The 19645-nt window shown below is 46.2% G+C and overlaps 2 protein-coding genes across 3 annotated transcripts in view; both read right to left on the bottom strand.

Moving 5' to 3' along the window:
- Window positions 1-4492, bottom strand: part of MTX2 (metaxin 2) — a 36306-nt gene extending 31814 nt beyond the window's left edge. For both annotated transcript variants that reach the window (XM_086465306.1, XM_086465307.1), the window contains exon 1: window positions 4416-4492. In XM_086465306.1, coding sequence (XP_086321432.1) covers window positions 4416-4455 — 40 coding nt within the window. In that variant the 5' untranslated portion in view covers window positions 4456-4492. The remainder of the gene's footprint in view (window positions 1-4415) is intronic.
- Window positions 4493-18150: 13658 nt separating this feature from the next.
- Window positions 18151-19004, bottom strand: HOXD1 (homeobox D1). Its single transcript, XM_086466050.1, has 2 exons — window positions 18560-19004; window positions 18151-18422 (listed from the first exon to the last, which is right to left on the bottom strand). The coding sequence occupies exons 1-2, from the start codon at window positions 19002-19004 to the stop codon at window positions 18151-18153; spliced, it is 717 nt and encodes a 238-aa protein (XP_086322176.1).
- Window positions 19005-19645: the final 641 nt, after the last annotated feature.

Genomic DNA, 19645 nt, shown 5'->3' with positions numbered 1-19645 from the left:
CTCAAATCAAGTCACAAAACATACGTGTCTGCGCACAAATTGGCAGGAGCAGCTGAGAGACTTGTTTACTGAAAGTGAACAAGAGTGAAAAGGATTCCTTTCAGTTTGACTACCAAAAAATAAAAAAGCACACATAAAAGAACACTGTAAGATAAAAATCACACAGCTTGACAAATGTAGTATTTTCAAATCACCTCTTTTTGACTACAAGCATCTCTGCAGCAGGCTTAAACAATCTATGCTGCAGACAACCTATTATTAAGCAAGAATAACTAATTTTTTCACCTTACATGCACAGGAAATGTTAACATTTACCTATGCATGTTTTGATGCACAAAATGCATACTCTTTACACCCAGGAACAATTTAGGTGGTCAGGTTTCATTCCCCATGCATTTGCTCTCAGTCAAATTGCAGCTTGCCTCAATACATAAAACATGCACGTCAGCGATTTATTTTTGCTCTGGCATGTCACGTTGGAGGTAGACTCACTAAGAATGTAAAATACATAAAGGCAGAAGGGCATCTGTTTTTCAAACTGCATTCATTTCCCTTAGTATTAAAACTAGCCTAAGACCTTTGGACGTAACTCAACGGCAATAAATAGAAGTAATCTTCCAGAGATCAAAGGACAAATAAGGATATTATTTTCTCTCTTTTGATCACTGATCTAAAACTAATGATCACTGATCTAAAACTAATGTTTTAGGGGCAAAAAAAAAGTAAAGCGTATTGAGTAATTTATTGATCAATTAAACATCTTTTCAACAATCTTTTATAGATGATGTGAGCAGTCAGCTTCTCAAAACTACTAGAGTTAGAAAGATTAATGTTCTGGACCACTTGAAAGCTGGCACTCTAATTCTTCTTACAGTATAAACACTCATTTCCTATCCTGTTAATATGTGATTGATGCTGAGCTACTCTAAACAAATTCTCTACCATATTACTCAATTAATATTTCCTACAGTTCAGAAATAGATCATTTAAAGCATGACACAACATGCTTGCAAATCATGAAGCTATGGAAATATTTGGTTATTATTCCCTAAGACACAGCATCAACCTCTTTATATTTCTGAATAAGCGAACAGTTGACTGGCCCTAAAGCAAGTGTTTTACTCCACAGAAGTGATTTAGTCATCGTTTTGTATTTAAACATTAATGCATTACAGCAGCAGGCTATGCTCAGCATGTTCAGGTGAACGCATGTTACACAGAGACAGTGCTGAATTACTGCAGCAGTGCAAGCGGGCTGAGCAACTGATGGTCACAAAACGTCTGAGGTTGGAAGGCACTTCTGGAGGTCCAGGGTCAGCTGCAGCAGGTTGCCCAGGGCCATCTCCAGTTCAGTCTCCAAGGATGGAGACTCCACAACTGCTCTGAGCAACCTGCTCCAATGTTAAACCACCCTGACAGTAAAAAAAGTTTTTTCTTATGTTCAGATGGTATTTTCTGTGTGTCAGTTTATGCCTAGACAGTGAACAGGCATGTCAGAAGCGAATGCATAAGGTGCAGGAAAGATGAAGATAGGTAGTATTTAAAAAAAAAAAAAAAAAAACCTAATACATACACAAGCAAGTCAGAGTGTAAAAGAAAGTTATGATCCTCTTCTTTACTCAAACCCTCCCCTCAGCTTTTAAAACATTTCTAGAAAACAAACCATGCTGGGATGACTGTCTTTAAACACCTGCATGCAAAGACCCGTGCTTTATAGCTGTCACATGTTAGAGCAGCGGTAGCTTGCTGCAGCTGCCATCATAAAGCAACCATCCTTCATGAACAGGACCCTCGATGACAAGCCAATCAAATTCATTGTTATGGACATGGAAAAAATTCTCAGTCATTCTTACATTCCCATCCATACATAACAGAAAGGCAGTGTTCACAACCACAGATATGGGTATAAGACACTATTAAAACAAGTGGCATTGTCAAGCAGTGTTTCTTCCTTGCAGATACACCATTTTTTTTCCCTCACAAATATTCTTACATTTGCAGGACATTTATACCTTCTTGGTACCAGAATGAAATAGTCTCTGTGTCTGTGCAATGTCTCAGGAAATCTAAAAGCATGGTGGGTATTGGCCAAGATCCCAGATAATTTTTTCCCCCCCTAGAAAAATCTTCCATATGAAGAAATCGAGTGATTTTGCCTTTAGTTTCAGTCTGGGACTGGTATATAATACAGACAAGCCAGGAAGGCCGTGACCCACTGGCACAGGTATTTATATTTTCAAGGCAGATAACTGCTTTTGACACTGATTCGCTTTTGGGAAAGCAAAGGCAATGTCATAATTTTGTTTTAAAGAATGATTCAGTGGACAGGCCTGAAACAAGGATTTGTACTGTACCTTGAGTCACAGTAAGTAGCTGTGTATCCAGCAGAAGATTAATAAAATAAGCACCAACAATTTCTGTTCTGCAAAAATAAAGGAGCATTGATGGTATTTTTCTATTAGATGCCTACATATTACCTTACCTATAAAAAGATAATGAGCATCACTTAACCTGTGACAGACAGGCAAAAAATGAGGTGCTACTGTTTTAAGTTTATTAAATTGTACGAGGGTCCAGAAGTACTTGAGCAGTTGCGATGTCCTCCAAGCACCACCTTAATAGTACAATGTGAGTCTGAGATTAGCATAAGCAGCTCACAACTGCCCTAAAGGGGAGGCAAGAATCCGTCCAGGAACAGAGGAAGAACACTTCAGCAAGGAGGGAAAGAGATAGTTGTTGCAGAACTTTGTTTTCTTGTTTTTAGTTTTTCAAACACACATTTTCCTTATACTACACTTAATTTGGATCTGCCATTGCTGTATTGCACAAAAATTTCCTTGGTTAGCAGAAAGTTGTCGTGAAAAAAACCTCAGCGTTTTCAATAAGAAAGCAATGAGATGCAGCATAGTTTTGAGTTTGTATTAGTAATACCAGAAAAACATAAATATCGGCAAGCTCTCACTCCAGAACATTCATAAAGGTCACAGAGCAGAGGAACACAGCAGAATCAACACTTACTCACACATGTCATTATCCTTGTGTTTCACAGTATAAATAAAATATTCTAAAGAGATCATAAAGGCTAGTAAATGGCACGAAGCAATGCTGATCATGACCATACTCTCCACATCCTGAGGATCCAGGGCTCTGGCCCTTAGAATGCAAGCATAGCTTGTGCTAACATCTATGAATTAACGAATGCCAACCCAAGAGCCCAGCACAACTTTCAAGTTTGTCTATGGGTACCTCTACACACACAGATGCAAGACACATCACCTTTACTTTACCTACCAGTCAGGGGCAAGCCTGTTCTGGAAACCGCACATTCATAGCAGAGAATCCAACTCTGACTCATGTTGGGCCCTCAGTAGAAGACCCAGCTCAGACTCTTACGTTGGGGCCTCAGCAGAAGACCCAGCTCCTGGGACAAAACAGCAGCTTCCTCCTCAACAGGTCAGTAGCAATGAAAATGCCACTTCCTTGCAGTATTTATTGCCTGTAAGCTCGTGTAGCAGCAAGAAGTCATGAACAGAGACTAACAAGTAAGGAGAAACTGGCCAATGCACCGATTTTCAGTGTGCAACATACTAAGTGGTTTGAACTTCCTTGCCAGGAATTATCTGAGGTGTGTGGGGGGGTTTCCCTTCGTTTTTTACTAAACAACTCCACAGTGATACACATTTCTGTTTTATGACAAGGCTCACGTCCAGTTTACATGGCCCAGCTGCAGCAGATCACAAGAGCACTAACAAGCAGCAAAGTCACCCTTACAGTTCTCAGCTTCACAAGAGCAACATAGGAAACACGGTGTGCACCCCTGGGGTGCAAGGAGAGGATGGTACCACACTGAGCTCTCCCACAGAGCAGGACTCAACTCCAGCTGCCAAAATTATAAATATGATGCAGGGTTTTGGATGACTGAAGAAAAGTAAAAAGTTTTAAAGACCGAGAAGTTATTAAAACAAAGTAAAGAGGCGCCCTAGCATAGCAAGGGGTTAGGGATCCCAAAAGGAGGGGACCTGGTGACCCTGCACTGCTCTGTGAGGAGCTGTGCGGGCTGACCTGCCCCCGCCTCGGGGCGCCAAGCGGGCGACGCGAGGGGACAGGCGCCCAAGGCCGAGCCCTGTGCAGCACCCCCGGCTCCCCCGGCCCGCCGTCAGCCTCCCGCAGCTGCCCCCGAGAAACGCGGGGTCGGCTCGCTCCCACCGCGCCCCAGCCGCGTCCCGAGGGGTCACCCAGGGGAGTGAGGCCCCCAGGGTTTGGCTCCGCACGCCAGCGGGATGGCTCCTGCTCCGCCGCCACCCTCGGGCCGCGACCCGGAGGGCAGCGCCTCACACGAAGCGAGGCCCGGCCCGCGGCGTCCCGCCCGCCCGCCCCCGGCTCTCTGGGCCGCCACCCATCCGCCCGCCCCTCACCGGCCAGCTGAGTCACGAAGGCCTCCGCCACCAGCGACATGTCGCGGCGGGCGGGCGGCAGCTGCAGGCCGAGGGCACACGCAGGAACTGGGCGCCGCCGCGTCAGCAACTGCATCCGGGGCCCATCCGGGGCCCGCCCCGCCCCTGCCCCCCGCCGGGCACCGCCCCCGCCGGAGCGGCCCGCGGGCGGTGCAGCGGAGGTAACGGGACTGGCTGCCGGCGGGTCTGCGGCCCTGCGGTGTTATTCGCGGAGGGAGGCGAAACTAGCGCGTACAGACGGGTCACTGCGGACATTTTGGGTTCTCCAGGGGTTTGGTTTTACTTCAGCGTAGAAAGAGCGGTTGGCAGTGCCGGAACCGGCTCCAGGGTCTGCCGAGAACGGCGAGTCAAGCCGCGTTCAGTTCCTCTGCCACCCGGCTATGTAGAGCTCCGGCACATTTGAGGGTTTCATCCCACTAGTTCTCCAAAGAGAACAGAAATGGCTAAATACGGTTTAGAGCCCGGTAGCAGAAAAAAGGCCAACCTCTAACTGCCAAAAAGTGCCACGCTAATTGCAAGTTGGAATTCTTCCCGATATAAACATGAACAGAAGTGTTAGTTCCGACTGTACAGCTTTGGAATATGTTCTCCCCTGGATTGGTTCAGAACAGTGTACCAGTTGGACCATTAGTTTTTGACCTTTAAAGCACAAGTGATGGAGGAGGGGAGGCGAGGTGAGCCTAAAATGATCTGAATCTGTCAGGATACTATTCTGAGAATCTTAGGTGCTTTCTGTCCTGACTGAATATCTGCTTTTCAGCATCCTGGTACCAAAATGATTCCTGAAGTGCTTGGGGACAGTAAGTTATAACTAAAGGGACTCAGTAAAGGGTACAGCTGCCGTTTCTTCATCCCGAGTTAAGATTCCAAAAGACAAACTCTGCATTCTGAGATTTACACCTTGCCTTTAAACCACTATTAATTTCTTAGTCTTAATTCTGTAATGTAAAGATTATCCAAAATTTGAAAAAATGCCATAAAATTAAATTATGCATCCAAAATGTAGATTGCAGAGAAGACAGCAGATATGTGAAAGCCTTGCCCCATTATTCTACATTGCCTCTTGATTCTTTAGCCACACTTTAGTAAGAATTAAGAATATCTCATTCTGTCAAATAGACTTACTGTACTGTGAAGGACAGATGACAATATTTCAGTCTTATAAGATCTTACATCTTGTAAGTACTGGAAGATACGAAACAAACACAGAAGTGTATTAATGTTTGCAAAGTATGTGGAAGTCCCCTGGTGACACTTACTATTGGATCACTAAGCACCGTTACTGGATATACTCTTCACATGGTAGCAGAAGCAAGCTATTAGAGCCGTAGCAAAAGCAGAAGAGTCAGTAAATACATTGGAACAAGGGACTGAGGACTGAAAACAGTGACTGATTATTTTAGAATGCTGATGAAAGCTTCATTTCTAGTTACAGTTCTAAGTCAAATAGCACCGAAATTACAGAAACTCTGAGCAGTCTTGAGAAGCTGAGCGGCTTTGTATTAGATTACAACAGTCTAAATTGAGCTGGTGAGTCCTATTTGAGTCCTTTCACCACCAACAGTACTTAGAAGGCTAAAAAACACAAGACATGGTGCAAAAGTTGTGCTGATAATGCTGAGCTAGGTATGAACTAGGCCAAATCCACATGTTAGCACCCAATTAAAGAGGAAGGTTTCTCAGTTTGATACAAAGAGCTCGTCTCCAGAAATGGAAGTGGATGATGCAAACTAAGTCAGGGAACAGAGATCAGGAAGTAATCCAGCAAGTATCAACAAATACATACCAGCAGAAATCTATCGACAAATCCAAACAATTAGCCAAAACAGGAGGAAAACTGAGTGGAGCTCAGCCCATGCCTCCAACATGTGGCAGGACAGAGGTGCTCAGGCACCCTTCTCTGGGACAGGAGATCAGGGCGGTGGTTTTTTTTTCTGCGTTCCTAGTTCTCCCTGCTCCCACTGAAAGGACTGTTTTAGCAGAACAGGAAATCCTTCAGGGAGAGCTCCAGTGATGATAGCTGGTAGCAATGAAACCAACTCCATCACCACTTTCACCTTTATTCGATATGCTTCTCTACTCCCTTGGCTTTTTGAGGAAAGGCATTGCTCTTGTGAGCCTGGCTTCATGCAGGGTCTTTATGCAAATCGTTTCTTCATCTGGCCACACCATTAACAAACTTCTGGTAATTCTTGCTCCACACCATGGAAAGCTCCCCAGCTTTCACAGATTTTAAAGGCATAACAGCAGATCCGAAGGTGCTAGTCCCACTGATTTCAGTGCATAGAGAAGGATGCCTTATCCGATAGGATTTCAAGGGAAACCAAAAGGCAGAATTAGGCTGTCCCTTGGGCTTTGCATTTCAGAAAGTCAACCAGAGTAGAACTAGCAGAACCATTACCCCTTAATAAGAGTCTCACACAGGCATGCCCAAAAGATGGAGAACAGTTTTCTCATAGCCCATCTCTCCACATTGGCTGCCTTTACCAGGTAAAGTATTCATTGCTAGGGTTAAACTGTCCCCCGTGAAAACAGGAATAGGCTATATGTACACATACGCTCCATTTTAAATAGAATGGAATTTGAATAGGAATACTCTTCTGCCTAGAAAAAAAAAGGCTGTTCTTATTAGGTCCCTTAATATTACTTAAATAGCTTAACATGAATATTTAATTTGTATTGTTCTTTTGTTCCGTGTTGATATTCAATAAAATGTATAGCTATCAATAGTGCATACCTATACCTGTAGTATAAGTCCTTTGCAGATAGAATTGTTAGGAATATTTTTACAAAAGGAATTGAGAGATGACCAAGATTTTTGGTCTCCTGCATTTTTTTAAGCTGTTTGGTTTTTAACCCACCCACTCTTGCTGGCCATTCAAATTACAGTTTAGCTGGCCAAGTGTCTGACAGAACATAAGATTAAACAAATCACCAGAAAGCAGAGGCACTGGATTGAGCTTCTCCAAATTTGAGTTCTTCTAGGTGTCACATGCAGTTCTCAAGTTCTTGAAGCACATTGTAGGCTAAGTCAAATTTAAGGTGGATGCAATGGTATCGTGTGCCAAACACTGATAGCAAACATTCCTCTTCAGAGTACTGTTGAGGTGGTAGAGAACACCGCAGAGCTGTTCTGTATTGCAGTGTGACCTTTCTTCATCCCGGGATAACCAGCTGGAGCCACGTGCTGCCTGACAGACCTCATCAGAACGCTCTCTCAGCACACGCAACTGGGGACCTCTGCCCAAACCACTGCTCTCCATTTCCATGGAGCAGGTCTCTAACAAGTCAGGCCTTTCCAAGACACAGGAGTGCTGACAGTCATAGATTCAATTACGAATGGTTCTCTCTGAAAGAGCGCTGTGCGGAAATTTCACTGATGAGTGAAACCTCTGAACACTGCTTGTGCGGTACGGCTGGTGTTTGAGAACAGGCCAAGCAGTAGCAAGAGACAGCAAACCAACCAGCACTAAAACTCCTTCTCCTCTCCTGGCCTGTGGCCAGACTGCCCCTCTGGTGTAACTTAGGGCATCCTGAGGGCTGCTCTGCATTATGCTGCCTGTCAGTGTCTTTAAAAAGCTATTATGGCTGCTAGGAATCTCTGCAATGAAGGAAGACTTAAGTCCTTCTCTGCCAACACATCCAGTGCCAGGCAGCAGCAGGAGGGTGTTTTTAGCATGACTTCATGCCAGAAGTTCTCCGTACAATAAACAGTCTGGCAAAGTACACAGAGCAAAAGAAACAGATGGATCTGGACTAGTGTGATCAAATGGCTCTCACAGGGCATTTGGTATAGCTTTAATGCAAGTGTTTGCCTGTCAGCCATTTCATGCAATCCACCATTCTTCAGTGTGAGGAATGGTGCCAAAGTTGCGCAAGTATGAGTCAAGTTGCAAGTTTTTCAGTTGCACATGCAGTTCTATGAGTTTACTAAGGAAGTACCATTTTATATGAGAACCTGAACTGAAAATTAAGGCCAAACTTTCACCTCTGCAGCTTCTGTGCAGTTCATTGAGAAGATGGCATGTATGTCTTGTAGTAGCGTCCCTGACAGAGTAAGAAATGAAGTTGGTTTTATGGCAGTTCAGGTGTATCTCACAATAGATTCTCACGCTATGATAAAACTAATTGCATGTTGCTGACAGTATTCTTTTATCTTCATAATCAGGCAGGTAGAAGTTTTGGTGTAATGTAAACAAAATAATGTACGATTTCTAGGAACATGCTCCTATAAAAATGCAATAGTCAGAGTATTAACACTAACCACTTTGCACTTATGGAAGATACTGCGTACCTAATTGACAAATCAATTAATGCTGATGCATTTCCAACAACCCACATGAGGATAGAAAGAGTTTTCATAGAGTTTTAAGAGGCACAAGAATAGGAATTCTGAAAACAAACAGGGGATTTCAAACTGTGTATGAAAGCCATTAGAGTAATCATTTTCTTCTCCCTTTCTCATCTCCTTTCTTGCCTTCTTTTATTCAGCAGGGTCAGATTTTCAGGGGTGCCAGGTCTATTTTTGCACACTGTCATCCTTGCAGCTGCACTGAGCAGGCATCAGAACAGCTGTGCAGAAATCCCAGCTTCACTGTTTTACTCATTGTCAGCCCCTGGGCTCTTGTATATCCCTGTCATTCACAGCAGCTGCTGAGGAAGCTTTCCCCATGCTCTGAAATAGCTAAGAACTTGAAGTCAGACCTTGATCTTCCCAGCTTTACCTGAACTGTCATGGAGGGGCCTCCACAGGTTGGCCAGGCAGGACAGAACCTCTACAGCCACAGCCTGTCCTACTGCTGTCAGTCCAGGGTATCAGCCACCTCCACAGGGACAGGGACATCAAGTCACAAGTCAGAGTCCAACTAAGCAGGAACCACGGCTAGGCAATCAGGGCAATTGCCCTGGGCTGAGCTTTAAATAGATCCCCTGAGCCAATGGTCAGAGTGTGGTGGGATCCCAGGTGGGGCTGGTCAGGCCCATCAGTGCCCCCAGGACTCTGGCAGTGTCTTGGCTGCACGTGGAGCATGTTTCTCCATGCAAGTGGTTGATTTAGAGCAATAGGTTTCACATAGCTTATGCTATATGGGACCAGGACTTGACTTTTAAACAAAATCTCAGATCAGAGGGACCTGCAGGCAGGAGCTCCCAGAAGGGTGACAGCAGCTTCAATGGGACACTGCTCTGGTTTCCCTGCCCGTGCTACCGCACAGGTCTGCACTGCCTTCCTCTACCCTCCCTGCCAAACTGACTCTACGTTTGGTTCCCTTGGATCTAGCCTATGTTAACAGACTGCTCCCAAACTTATCTTTGGTTTTAATCCCTGTTTGACCAGACCCCAACAAATCTTTTTTCAAAGCATGCATCAGGGCTGCATTGTCAAAGCGGCAGTCATGACTCCAACTTGCAGTAGCGATGGCTGTAAAGTTTCATCCTGATACTTGTATAGCTCATACTGCAGCAAAATCCTGATCCATCTTGTTAATGAAAGTAAGAATAATTCAGTTCACAGTTTGACTGTAGGCACTGGTTAGGCAAGCCTTCTCAAACTCTAAAGATGTTATCTGGAAAATTAAGGAGCTGCAATTGAACTCAGTTTCTGGACAAGTGTGGTAAATACTGAGGAGGTTTATTAATTCATCAAAGCTTCTTGTGAGAGGATCTAAATCCTTCTCTGGAGGCCGGCATAGAAAGAATTAACTTTCTCCTTCTTCCTGTAGGAATGATCACAACTGCCTACCCTGCATGGGGGGGAAGAGGCAGCTGTAATGAATTATTTATCTGTAGCACAGTGTAAGAAGCATGTGCTGTGATTAATTGTAAAGCTGGGTAGGAAATGGTGTCCTTGTCCCAAAAGATTTTTGAGATTAAAAATGTGTTGCTATTCCACACTGGGATAAAACCAAAACAAAACCCCTTTAAAAGATCTTAGAAATAGAGAGAAAGTGCAAGACCCACCTACAAAAACCCCTCGTTAGTCGTATGTGTAGGACTCTCTTGCAACGTGAAAGCCCAACAGAAAATTTTAACACCTCAGAAGGAAGTTTGGTAGAGAATTCATGGGGTCCAAGCCATCCCATTCGATATCCATCCCCACTGGAGTGGGGCCATGAACCTTGTTGATCTCACATGAATGCCGTCTCTGCTGAGCCAGGATGGGACTTAGCTCTTGGCTTTTCATGCTGTCCATCTCACTTCAGCAGAAGAGTCATTACTGGTTCTACCTGCTTACTTGGTCATCAGAGAAGCAATCCATTGTTTATACTGACTTTTCTGTTTTACAGCTAAATGTGGCAGAGCTGATGACCTTTTATAAACTTTTTGCCTCCAGATGGGAAACTTCCTTTTTCAAAAAGCTTGCATGGAGTGACTTTTTATTTTCTGAATCATTTCCCCCATGTGTCTCACAAATAAGAAGCTTTTCTCGAGGGTTTTTTTTTTGTCAACACTTCCAGTTTAAGCACATAGCCTGACCATACAGGAGCGTCCTGCTATATTTTTAAGGGAGGCTGAGAATTGATTCACTAGATATGACATAGCAGAAACTTCAGAAGTTGAATCTACTCTGTCTAAAATCGTTGTCTTGTTCCATACAAGGAACATAAAAAAGCTTTGCCATATCTTCATTACAGCTGTAGAAGTTCATACTTGACATAGTTTCTCCCCAGGGTGCAACTGTGGTAAGGAAAAAAAATATGCTGACTGAGATAACTTGAATGTATATAGATTAAAAACATATGGTCTTTTTAGTAGTGGCTACGAGTTGGAGAGGCTGGGTACCTCCCGAGATTTGTGAGGAGATGTGGCAGATCAGATTGATCCTTTTCCTGGCACCAGTAGAAAGATGTGAGAAAAGCACCAGGTGTCTCCTTTGGTCTTTTTTGAAACCAAGCAGCCAGAAATAAAAAGTTGTGCAGCAATGATTTCAGAACATTTTGCAAAGAATATGTGCTTTGAAGCTTTTTGAACACTGGGACATGGAAAAGGAATGCCTGATTGAGAAATATTTTGAGCCACATGAGCCAGATTCAGTTTCCATGAGTGTGCAGAGAGCACAGGCTAGCTAAATTCCAGCCTAGTCCAGCTAGCAGCCATGTGTATCCCCAATCCATTACCTCCCCTCAATTCCCTGAAGGCTGGCAAAAGTTACAAGAGTAATGTTGTTAGGATCTGAAGCCTTCTTAGTCAGATGTTCGGAATTAAATGTGTTTAGTAAAATGAATGCCTGGGCTTGCCAATGTATCTCAACTCTGGCACAGGAGACTTGCACTGATGAGTCAGATGGCCAGACAGTCTGAACTATCAGCATAGTTGAATGCAGACAGGACCAATACAGAACAAGCCCTGAGACTGAACCCAGCAAATGTGAGCAATTGGTAGCACTGCTTGTACGTCAGGCATCCACCAGTGAGGCTCAGGCTAGCCTGCAGCTGAGGAAGGCTTTAGGAAACAAATTGCAGGCTGGCAGTGTCCACAGGTCTGTGTGTCCCTGTCTGGATGTGACCACTGACAACAACATCCAGATATGCCATCACCTTTTTATTAAATACAATGGATTTTAAATTTAAGAAAAAATCCTCAGAAGAACGGGCCAGAGCCATGCTCTTCCAGTTCTTGAAAGCACGGCCGCCTGCCTCTGGAATGGGTGAGCTCTGTTGCAGGCCTTAGATCACGGGTGACAGACACAACAGCATCATCGATGACACTAACAACATGCAGACAAGATGTAATGCTTTTTTTCTTTATTTTTCTTTCACATTTATTATTAGCCCCGGAGATGTGATAGTCCTTTTCTTGTGTGGATCTTGCTGTAACAATTCACACCTGTGAAGTCCCAAATCAGATTACCAAATCTATTTGGTTTGGTACTACATTTGAAAAGCAACCAGAAGCACCAGGTGGTCCATTTCTTAAGTGAGATGTGACATTAAGAGTGTTCAACAGTCCCGTCCCATTTTTTTGAACTCTCTGCCTGGTTGCATTAAAATTAAAGTCACAGTGCTCACAGTGCTGGTTACAATTACAAAAATTTACAAAATCTTGGACCTATTATAAGGCATCACCCTGTTGTGTGCACTGTGTTTTGGGGTCTAGTCTCTCCAGCATGAGACAACAGGTTTCATAACCCATTGGTGTCACGTACCTACCACACATTTACTTGGCTGAATTTCTAAAGGGAAAGATAGATGTGTTTTATTGACAGGCTTTTAACACTGTTTGATAATTATCATTGGATTTGATACACTCGGATGTTGAAGAAAATGTCACCCCACATAAACGGTATAATTTATAAATCCATAAATGTGTGGTTTTAAAATAATTATTCCAATATCTATGCTTAACATATGTATCCAATAGGAGATTGCCAGGATTAGAAACTGTTTCCATTATCTGAACAGCAACTGGGCAAAATCTGAGTAGTCATTAAAGAATTTAGTGAGATTTTTATCTGTTTTCAAATGCCACTCTAAACTTTATTGTGTTTAATCTAGCTTACTTGTTAAAGGAACATAAAAGGGGGCATTAGGAATGTAGGCTTAGTGTAGCACAACCATTAAGATGAAAAGTAATGGCTGGGAAGCCTTAGCTTACAGTTTTCTCCTGCTGTACTAATGTCACCAAAATCATATTACTGGGACACGGGTGTTTTTCATAGGCTATATGGGCAGAAGGAATGATTCCTTTTGCCCAGCAGAAGCAGCCCTCCTGATCCACTGAGTTCACACATGGGTGTAATTTTATGCACCCCCACAGCAGCATGGATCAATGCATTGCAAAGGTCTTTGTTCTCTGGGTAAGGGCACACGCACCCAAATTCAGTATGTCCCCCACCCTGGTGGGTGTAGGCGTCTCAGTCTAAGGGCAGGGCCATGGGCCAGACTGCTTGAGTTAGACCTGTTAAACATTTTCCTAAGGCATGATATGCCATCCTGGTTAAAAATGCCTCAACTTCCAGAATAAACTGAAATTTCTTGTGGTTTATTATTTGTAACACTACTCTTTCTGATGAAGTGTGGTAAAAAGATGTATTTTCCAGGTGGTGGGAAGTCTGATAGGCTGGTAAAGAAGGAACTGACTGTATTTGTTCATGTATTTTTTTGTTTACTTAAACTGCTGGTTTTCAATCTGCTAATCACCAGGGGCTGTTGCCTTTTGAGGAAACAAAAACACAAGAAAAACAAAATTGTTTATGAAAAGCTCTTTTGTGGGCCAGCGGTCTAAATTTTTTCAGTATAAAGGAAGCCTTGTCCTGCTTAGAAACAGTTCTCAGGACTGGATCTCTATCTGAGATTTTAGCACTCAGTGCAGGCCTAAGTTTAAGCCAAGGAAGATTCACATATTACATAGCTCTGGGAGGTATGTTTTCCTATATATTGTCAGAATTGATTTGGGGGGCATTTTAGAGATATGTTTGGGGAGGGGGGTGAATAACAGACATTGTTATGATAGAGAGCAGAATGATTTGGCATTTAGTTCACCTTTCTTTCTTTCAACAGGGTGCCTTTTCCTGGCCAAAGACTCCTCTAGTTCACTGACATTAGGAAAAGTCATTAAAAATGATGGTTGAGATTGAGTGAGTCACATACAGATATAGCTATATGTAGTCATATATCGCCAATAGAAAAGAATGTGTTTCCCCTAAACTTCAGTCACCTCTTAATGATAAACTGGTAACAGCCATGTCTTGTTTGGGGTTTCTTTCCATACCTCTTTCTCCTTGGTCATTAGGGATTTGAAAGTGTTCTTGGGATTTCCTTTGAATTTAGGCTAACAGACCGGTGCGGGACAAATCATAAGTATGATTTATTAGCTGTTAGAGACAAGTGCTTGGAACTACAAGGAGGTCTTTCCATTTTGTAATTTTGCCTGCACAGATTTTTCTTAAAAGAGGTAATAGTCTGTTCTCCTCTACTAATAATCTGTACCGTTTTATGCGTAAGCCACCGTTCCAGGTTTTACCAATAAATAGAGGAAATGGCACACTTTTAAAAGGAGATTAAAATGTGGTGATTGGGTTGCATATTTTTGTTTTCTGGCTTACTGCTGTGTTCTTCCGTGCTCAAAATAAACCTGTATATGCAGCTTATTCCATAAACGGGAGTCGTTGGTTTGACCGTTGGCAAAGCATTCCCTGTGCTGCGTTTGCAAGTGATAACATACTCATTCAGTTCTGCATGGGAAGCCAGATACCCAAGCAAGCCTGTGTTCTTGCCTAAGCTTGGTTTTCAAAGGGGTGTGATTTTCTGTTATCACTTACCTATCCAAAGCACAAGAAATCTCTGCAATCACATATACTGCTTAGGAACAGTAATTTCACTACTTTTTTTCTCCTTGGAAGCCTTCCAAATCAATATTTTTGTTCTGTTTCAGGCAAAATGGGAACACATTAAAAAAATTATTTTGTTCATATCCCTTGGTAGCCTGTGGCCCTTTGAACAATAGTCAGTAGGCAAAAATTAATATATGACTGAAATAGAATGGTCTTTCTGTGGTTTCTAATGATGTTTGAGGGAAAATAAGGCCAGGAAACAGTATTTTCATAATTTGTGATAAATTGTATGATGAAGGCAAGTCTGGAATATTTTGTTCTGATTGTGGTGAGAACTGCAACTTGTGTTCTTACCTCTATGTGCCTAACCTAAAACTTGTTTCCAACTGCTAGGCACCAAACTGAACATGTGTGAGACACAGCTCTTGGGATTAATGTTAAATGAGTGAATCTTAGACCTTACCTATCACTTATTTGTCTCAAGCGTGCACCCATGTATATCACAGGCTTTTTTATTTAATTATTCAGGAATTGGCATATGACTTGCATTAGCTCCTTCCTCTGGGCATCTTGCTGACAGAACGGTGCAAAGGAGCAATATCTAATCCTCATACAGCTAAAACTGTTGTGAAGAAGAAAGATCCTATTAAACTGGCCCTGTCATATGAGCAGAAATTACACTTAATACTAAGTACCAGTTCTTCAGACAGAATATAGTTGTGTTCATACCAGCAAATTGATTCAGACTGCCATAAAAGAGTTGTAAGATTTCGTCTTAATTTGCAAGTAAATCTCTATATATTCAGGCTGTGTCATTTTGATGGATACAGAACTGTGCACTGCTACAAGGCCAGCACATGTATTTATTTATTCAGGAAAATATACAGCATGAAAACATTCATTATAAAAGACTTAGTGTGCTCTAATGGCCTGATCCAGCACCACTGAAATCAATGAGAATCTTTCTTTCCACGTTGGTAGCGCAGGAGCATGCCAGCAGCGTGGAAAACGTTCCTCTGGCCTGAAGTGCCTAGCACAAATGTCAAAATCATTAGGAAAATAAAAGGCTGACAAACCACCAACCCCACGGACATGTGACAAATTTGGAGGCAACTGAAAACGCAGCTGTTTTCTACAGTTTGCATGTGAACCATATGCTGTTAAAAAGATGCGTTATTCTGGCTACATGTCTATGCTTACTTGTTTAAAAAACAAGGAGTAACTAGCAGGACGCCTGGTAAAAATGTACCTTAAAAAGAGCTGCAAAGAGCTTAGTAGTTGACTTGCCTTTAAGATTCAGCTTGCAAAATAAATTTGATTTACTTGAATTTTCATGAATTTTACCAGATTCTGTTTTATTCTCCTTTAAATAGCATCTTCTCAAAAACAAGTGGCAGAAATATTATTTCCTGGTTTTTAATGAACGATCAGCCTGCAGTATAAATGCTTGTTTGATGTCATTACTTTAATAAGGAACTTCAAACCACATATTTTTGTTGCAACTAGTTCACACAAGTGCTTCAGTCCTGAGAATATTTCAGTGATAACCCATGGAGTGAATCAGCCAGTGGGATATGAACCATGACACCACATACAGAACAAGAATGTCCCTGTGTGCGTGCACAACTGTGAGCCTCTAGCTTTATTGTACTTTCCAGGTACAGTCACCATTCTGTCCTGGGAGGTCCCCTCCCTCAGATGCTCACTCCAGGGGCACCCAGCTCCTTGCCAAGGAGGCCTCCTGCCCCGAATCAGCTGTGGACCTGCTGCTGCAGCATCACCCCAACATGCCTGCCCAGCCTTTGGGAGCATGCTGTTTCCCAGGGCTCCCACCAACCTCTACTGAAGCCGCCATCAGCGGCGGCTTCCCAGTCCCTTGGCAGAAAAGAAGTCTTTGTAAGAAAGCCTGTAAGCGGGCGGGGGTGCCTTGGGGAATGGAAGGTATTACAGAGAAAAAGTACCCCCTGTGGACTTTCCGACTTGAGATGTCCATCTTCATCTTCTCTCTGTGTTTCTTTTGCCCAGCAAGCATCCAACAAAGACCAACAGCTGTTGGTGTCTGGGGCTGGCTTCCAGACAGGGACCTAGTGCTCACAGGTCCCCTGAAAGCCATCTCCCCTGGTGCAACAATTTGTTCTTCACCCCAAAGTCCAACACCTAGCAGAAATCCGGAGCAAAGAGCAAGTTGTCCGAAATCATTTTGTCCCACAAATAAAATTACCTTCCCATAAATACAGATGTCAGTCCTGTCCACATTGCTGTTATGCTTTCCCAGTCACAGGCAGGAAAAGAGTCTAAACTTGGCTCCTTTGTCCACTTTGATACTGTTATTTTGTCTCTGAGAAAGATGAAATCGGGAGAAGTGTGTATCACTGGTGAATTTTACACTTGTACGAGGTAATCAGTTGTCACTCGTTTTGAACAAGGAATCCTCTTGTCTTTTGCTGGCAGAGGTCTGTGGTCAAACCCAAGCACCTTTCTGCACTTGAGGTTTTTGCATGTGGTAAGATTTGTTGCAAACCAATTTCATATGGTGCATTTCTTTAACCATAAGATACAATCAAACCTGGGAGAGCTGGATGATCTGAGAGTCTGGCCCCGGATGCTGTAAGAGACTTTATATTGTCTTGTCCTTGCCCAGGCATATGCGAGAGGTGCTGGGAGCCAGCAGAGCAGCTGCTGGCCGGTCCCGAGCAGCCCAGAGCCTTTGCAAGGAAAATCCTGGCACCCCTGCAGTTTGAATGGGAAGAGGTGCTCCTCCTAGGACCTTATGTCTTTTAAAACCTTCCCTCACAGTTACTAAACAGATTTTGGACTAAGCCAGCCACATCAGGAGAAGGAATGGGAACAAATGAGAAATAAATACAAGCAAACCCAGCTTCTTTTTAGCAACAACTTTGCGAAGGGTAGGGTAGAAGGCAAGGGCCCATTTTTCAAAAGGGGATCTTGGACTCATGCTGGTAGCAGTGACCATCCTTGCCCCTTCCCATGAGTGGAAGTTTTCCCTGCTCTCCTCTGCTGTGCCTTCTCGGGGTTTCTCCCCCTTTTCTGCATCAACGCTGACTGAGCCCGCGGGTAGATCTTTTTAAAAGCAAAATGAAGAAGGGCTCGGGAGCTTGGGGCAGCCCCCCCGCCCCCGCGCACCCACCGCCCCGCGGATCCAGGGCAGCTGGCGGAGCTTCTCGCTGCTGTCGCCGTGGGAGCGGCCGTCCCCGCTAGCCCCAAAGCTGCGCCAGCCCGCTGGCTCGCCCCGACCTGAACCTGAGCCGCAGCAGCAGCGTTTCGGGCTGGCACCTTTCCCTGAATCCTCATAAATAAAACTGTAAGGAAGTTACAATAGAAAAACCCGCGGGAGGGGACACCTCGGGTGCTTCCAGCCCGGCCCCGACGGCCGCGGCAGACCACTCCGTGGGGGGCGGCGGGGCCTCACGCGGGGCCGCCCGGGGCACCTGCGGGCGCGGCGGCGGGGGCGGCCAGCGCCTCCCGCTCCTGCTTCTTCTGTTTCATGCGGCGGTTCTGGAACCAGATCTTCACCTGGGCGTCGCGGAGGCGCAGCGAGCGGGCCACCTCGAGGCGGCGGGACCGCGACAGGTACCGGCTGAAGTGAAACTCCTTCTCCAGCTCCGTGAGCTGCCGGGTGCTGAAGCTGGTGCGTGCGGGGCAGGCGGGAGGTTCCCCCCCGCACGGCGCCGCGCCGCCTGCAACGCCGAAAAACACCGCGCTTCAGCGGGGGCAGGGGAAGGGAGCGGGGCGGGGGTCGCGGCCGGGGCAGGAGGGGGGCAGAGGGGAGCCGGGATGGGAGCAGCCCCCGCCCGCGCCCCGTCGCCCCACTCACTTCTCCCGGGCGGGCTCCGCTTCGCTCGCATCCACTCGAAGGTGCGGGGCGCCGCCGGGGCCGCCGCGGGGGCCGGGAAGCCGGGCGCGGGGGCGGCCCCGGGGCAGGGCGAGAGGCGGCGTCGCACCCCTCCGCCGCCCGCGCCGGGGCAGGGGCGGCCGGGCTCCGGCGGCGGCAGCGGGTGGCCGCTCCCGGGGAAGATGGACGTGGCGTAGCCCGGCGGCCCGGCTCCGCGGGACGGCCGGTAGCCGGGGCCTGGCGCCGCGACGGGCGCGTCCGTGTACCCCGCCGCCCCTGCGCAGGCAGGCGGTGGGAGAGGGGGCGCGGCGCTGGCCGCGGTGCTCAGCGCCAGCAAGGCGCCGTCCCCCCGCCGGGGGTAGGGGGGCAGCGGGGCCCCGCGGCACAGCCCCGGCGGGAAGGCGAAGGGAAAGTAGCCCAGGTCCATGGCCCGCGGGGCAGCGCCGCTCTCCGCACCTGCCCCGCGCCCCGCCGGGGCAATATTGCCGTAATATAGGGCCGGGAGCAGGGCGGCACGTCCCGCCCCGCGGCCAATGGGAGCCCGGCGGGGGGAGCCCGCACCGGGGGTCCCGGGCGCCGCCGGCTCCCCTGCCCACGCCCGGCTGCCCAAGGCCGGAGCGGGGCTGCGAGTGGGCAGCCCCCCCGAGCCCTCCCGGGACCCCCCCGAGACAGGCCGCTCGCTCTGGACTCGCCGGAGCCGCCGCGCACATTAGCGGAGCCGCTGACCGGGAGTTTGGAGGGTGGGTGAGCCGGCGCTTTCCCGCTACCGGAGATGCCGTCCTAGGGCAGCTCTGCCCCCTCCCCCTTGCCCTGCTGCCGTCCAGGCCCCCGGAGGCTCCCAGGGGAGCCCACCCAGCAGGGGAGAGCAGCCGGGGGCGCAGCGGCCTGCGCAGACGCCCCCAGGCTGTCCGCAACCTGCAGGGGTGGCTGCTGCACCTCACGGCACTTAATGGTCTCACTCCATCAGATAAGTGCTCTGCTGCCTCTCAAAAGTGAATTCCCGGGCTCACCCTGTTAATGGGCTTTCATTTCTCCCTTGGTGATTCCACATTGTTTACCAAGCATTTG

This window comes from Leptosomus discolor, chromosome 5 (assembly GCF_034619465.1).
Source record: "Leptosomus discolor isolate bLepDis1 chromosome 5, bLepDis1.hap2, whole genome shotgun sequence".
NCBI lineage: Eukaryota > Metazoa > Chordata > Aves > Leptosomiformes > Leptosomidae > Leptosomus > Leptosomus discolor.
The sequence above is the reverse complement of the archived record's forward strand: the minus strand, read 5'-3'. Positions and strand labels throughout refer to the sequence as shown.

What these genes read in the sequence shown, in the direction of transcription:
- HOXD1 (XM_086466050.1), bottom strand. Translation starts at nt 19,004, where the DNA reads ATGGACCTGGGCTACTTTCCCTTCGCCTTCCCGCCGGGGCTGTGCCGC. An exon ending in GCGGAGCCCGCCCGGGAGAA is followed by an intron (nt 18,423 to 18,559) that starts GTGAGTGGGGCG and finishes TCGGCGTTGCAG; the next exon opens with GCGGCGCGGCGCCGTGCGGG.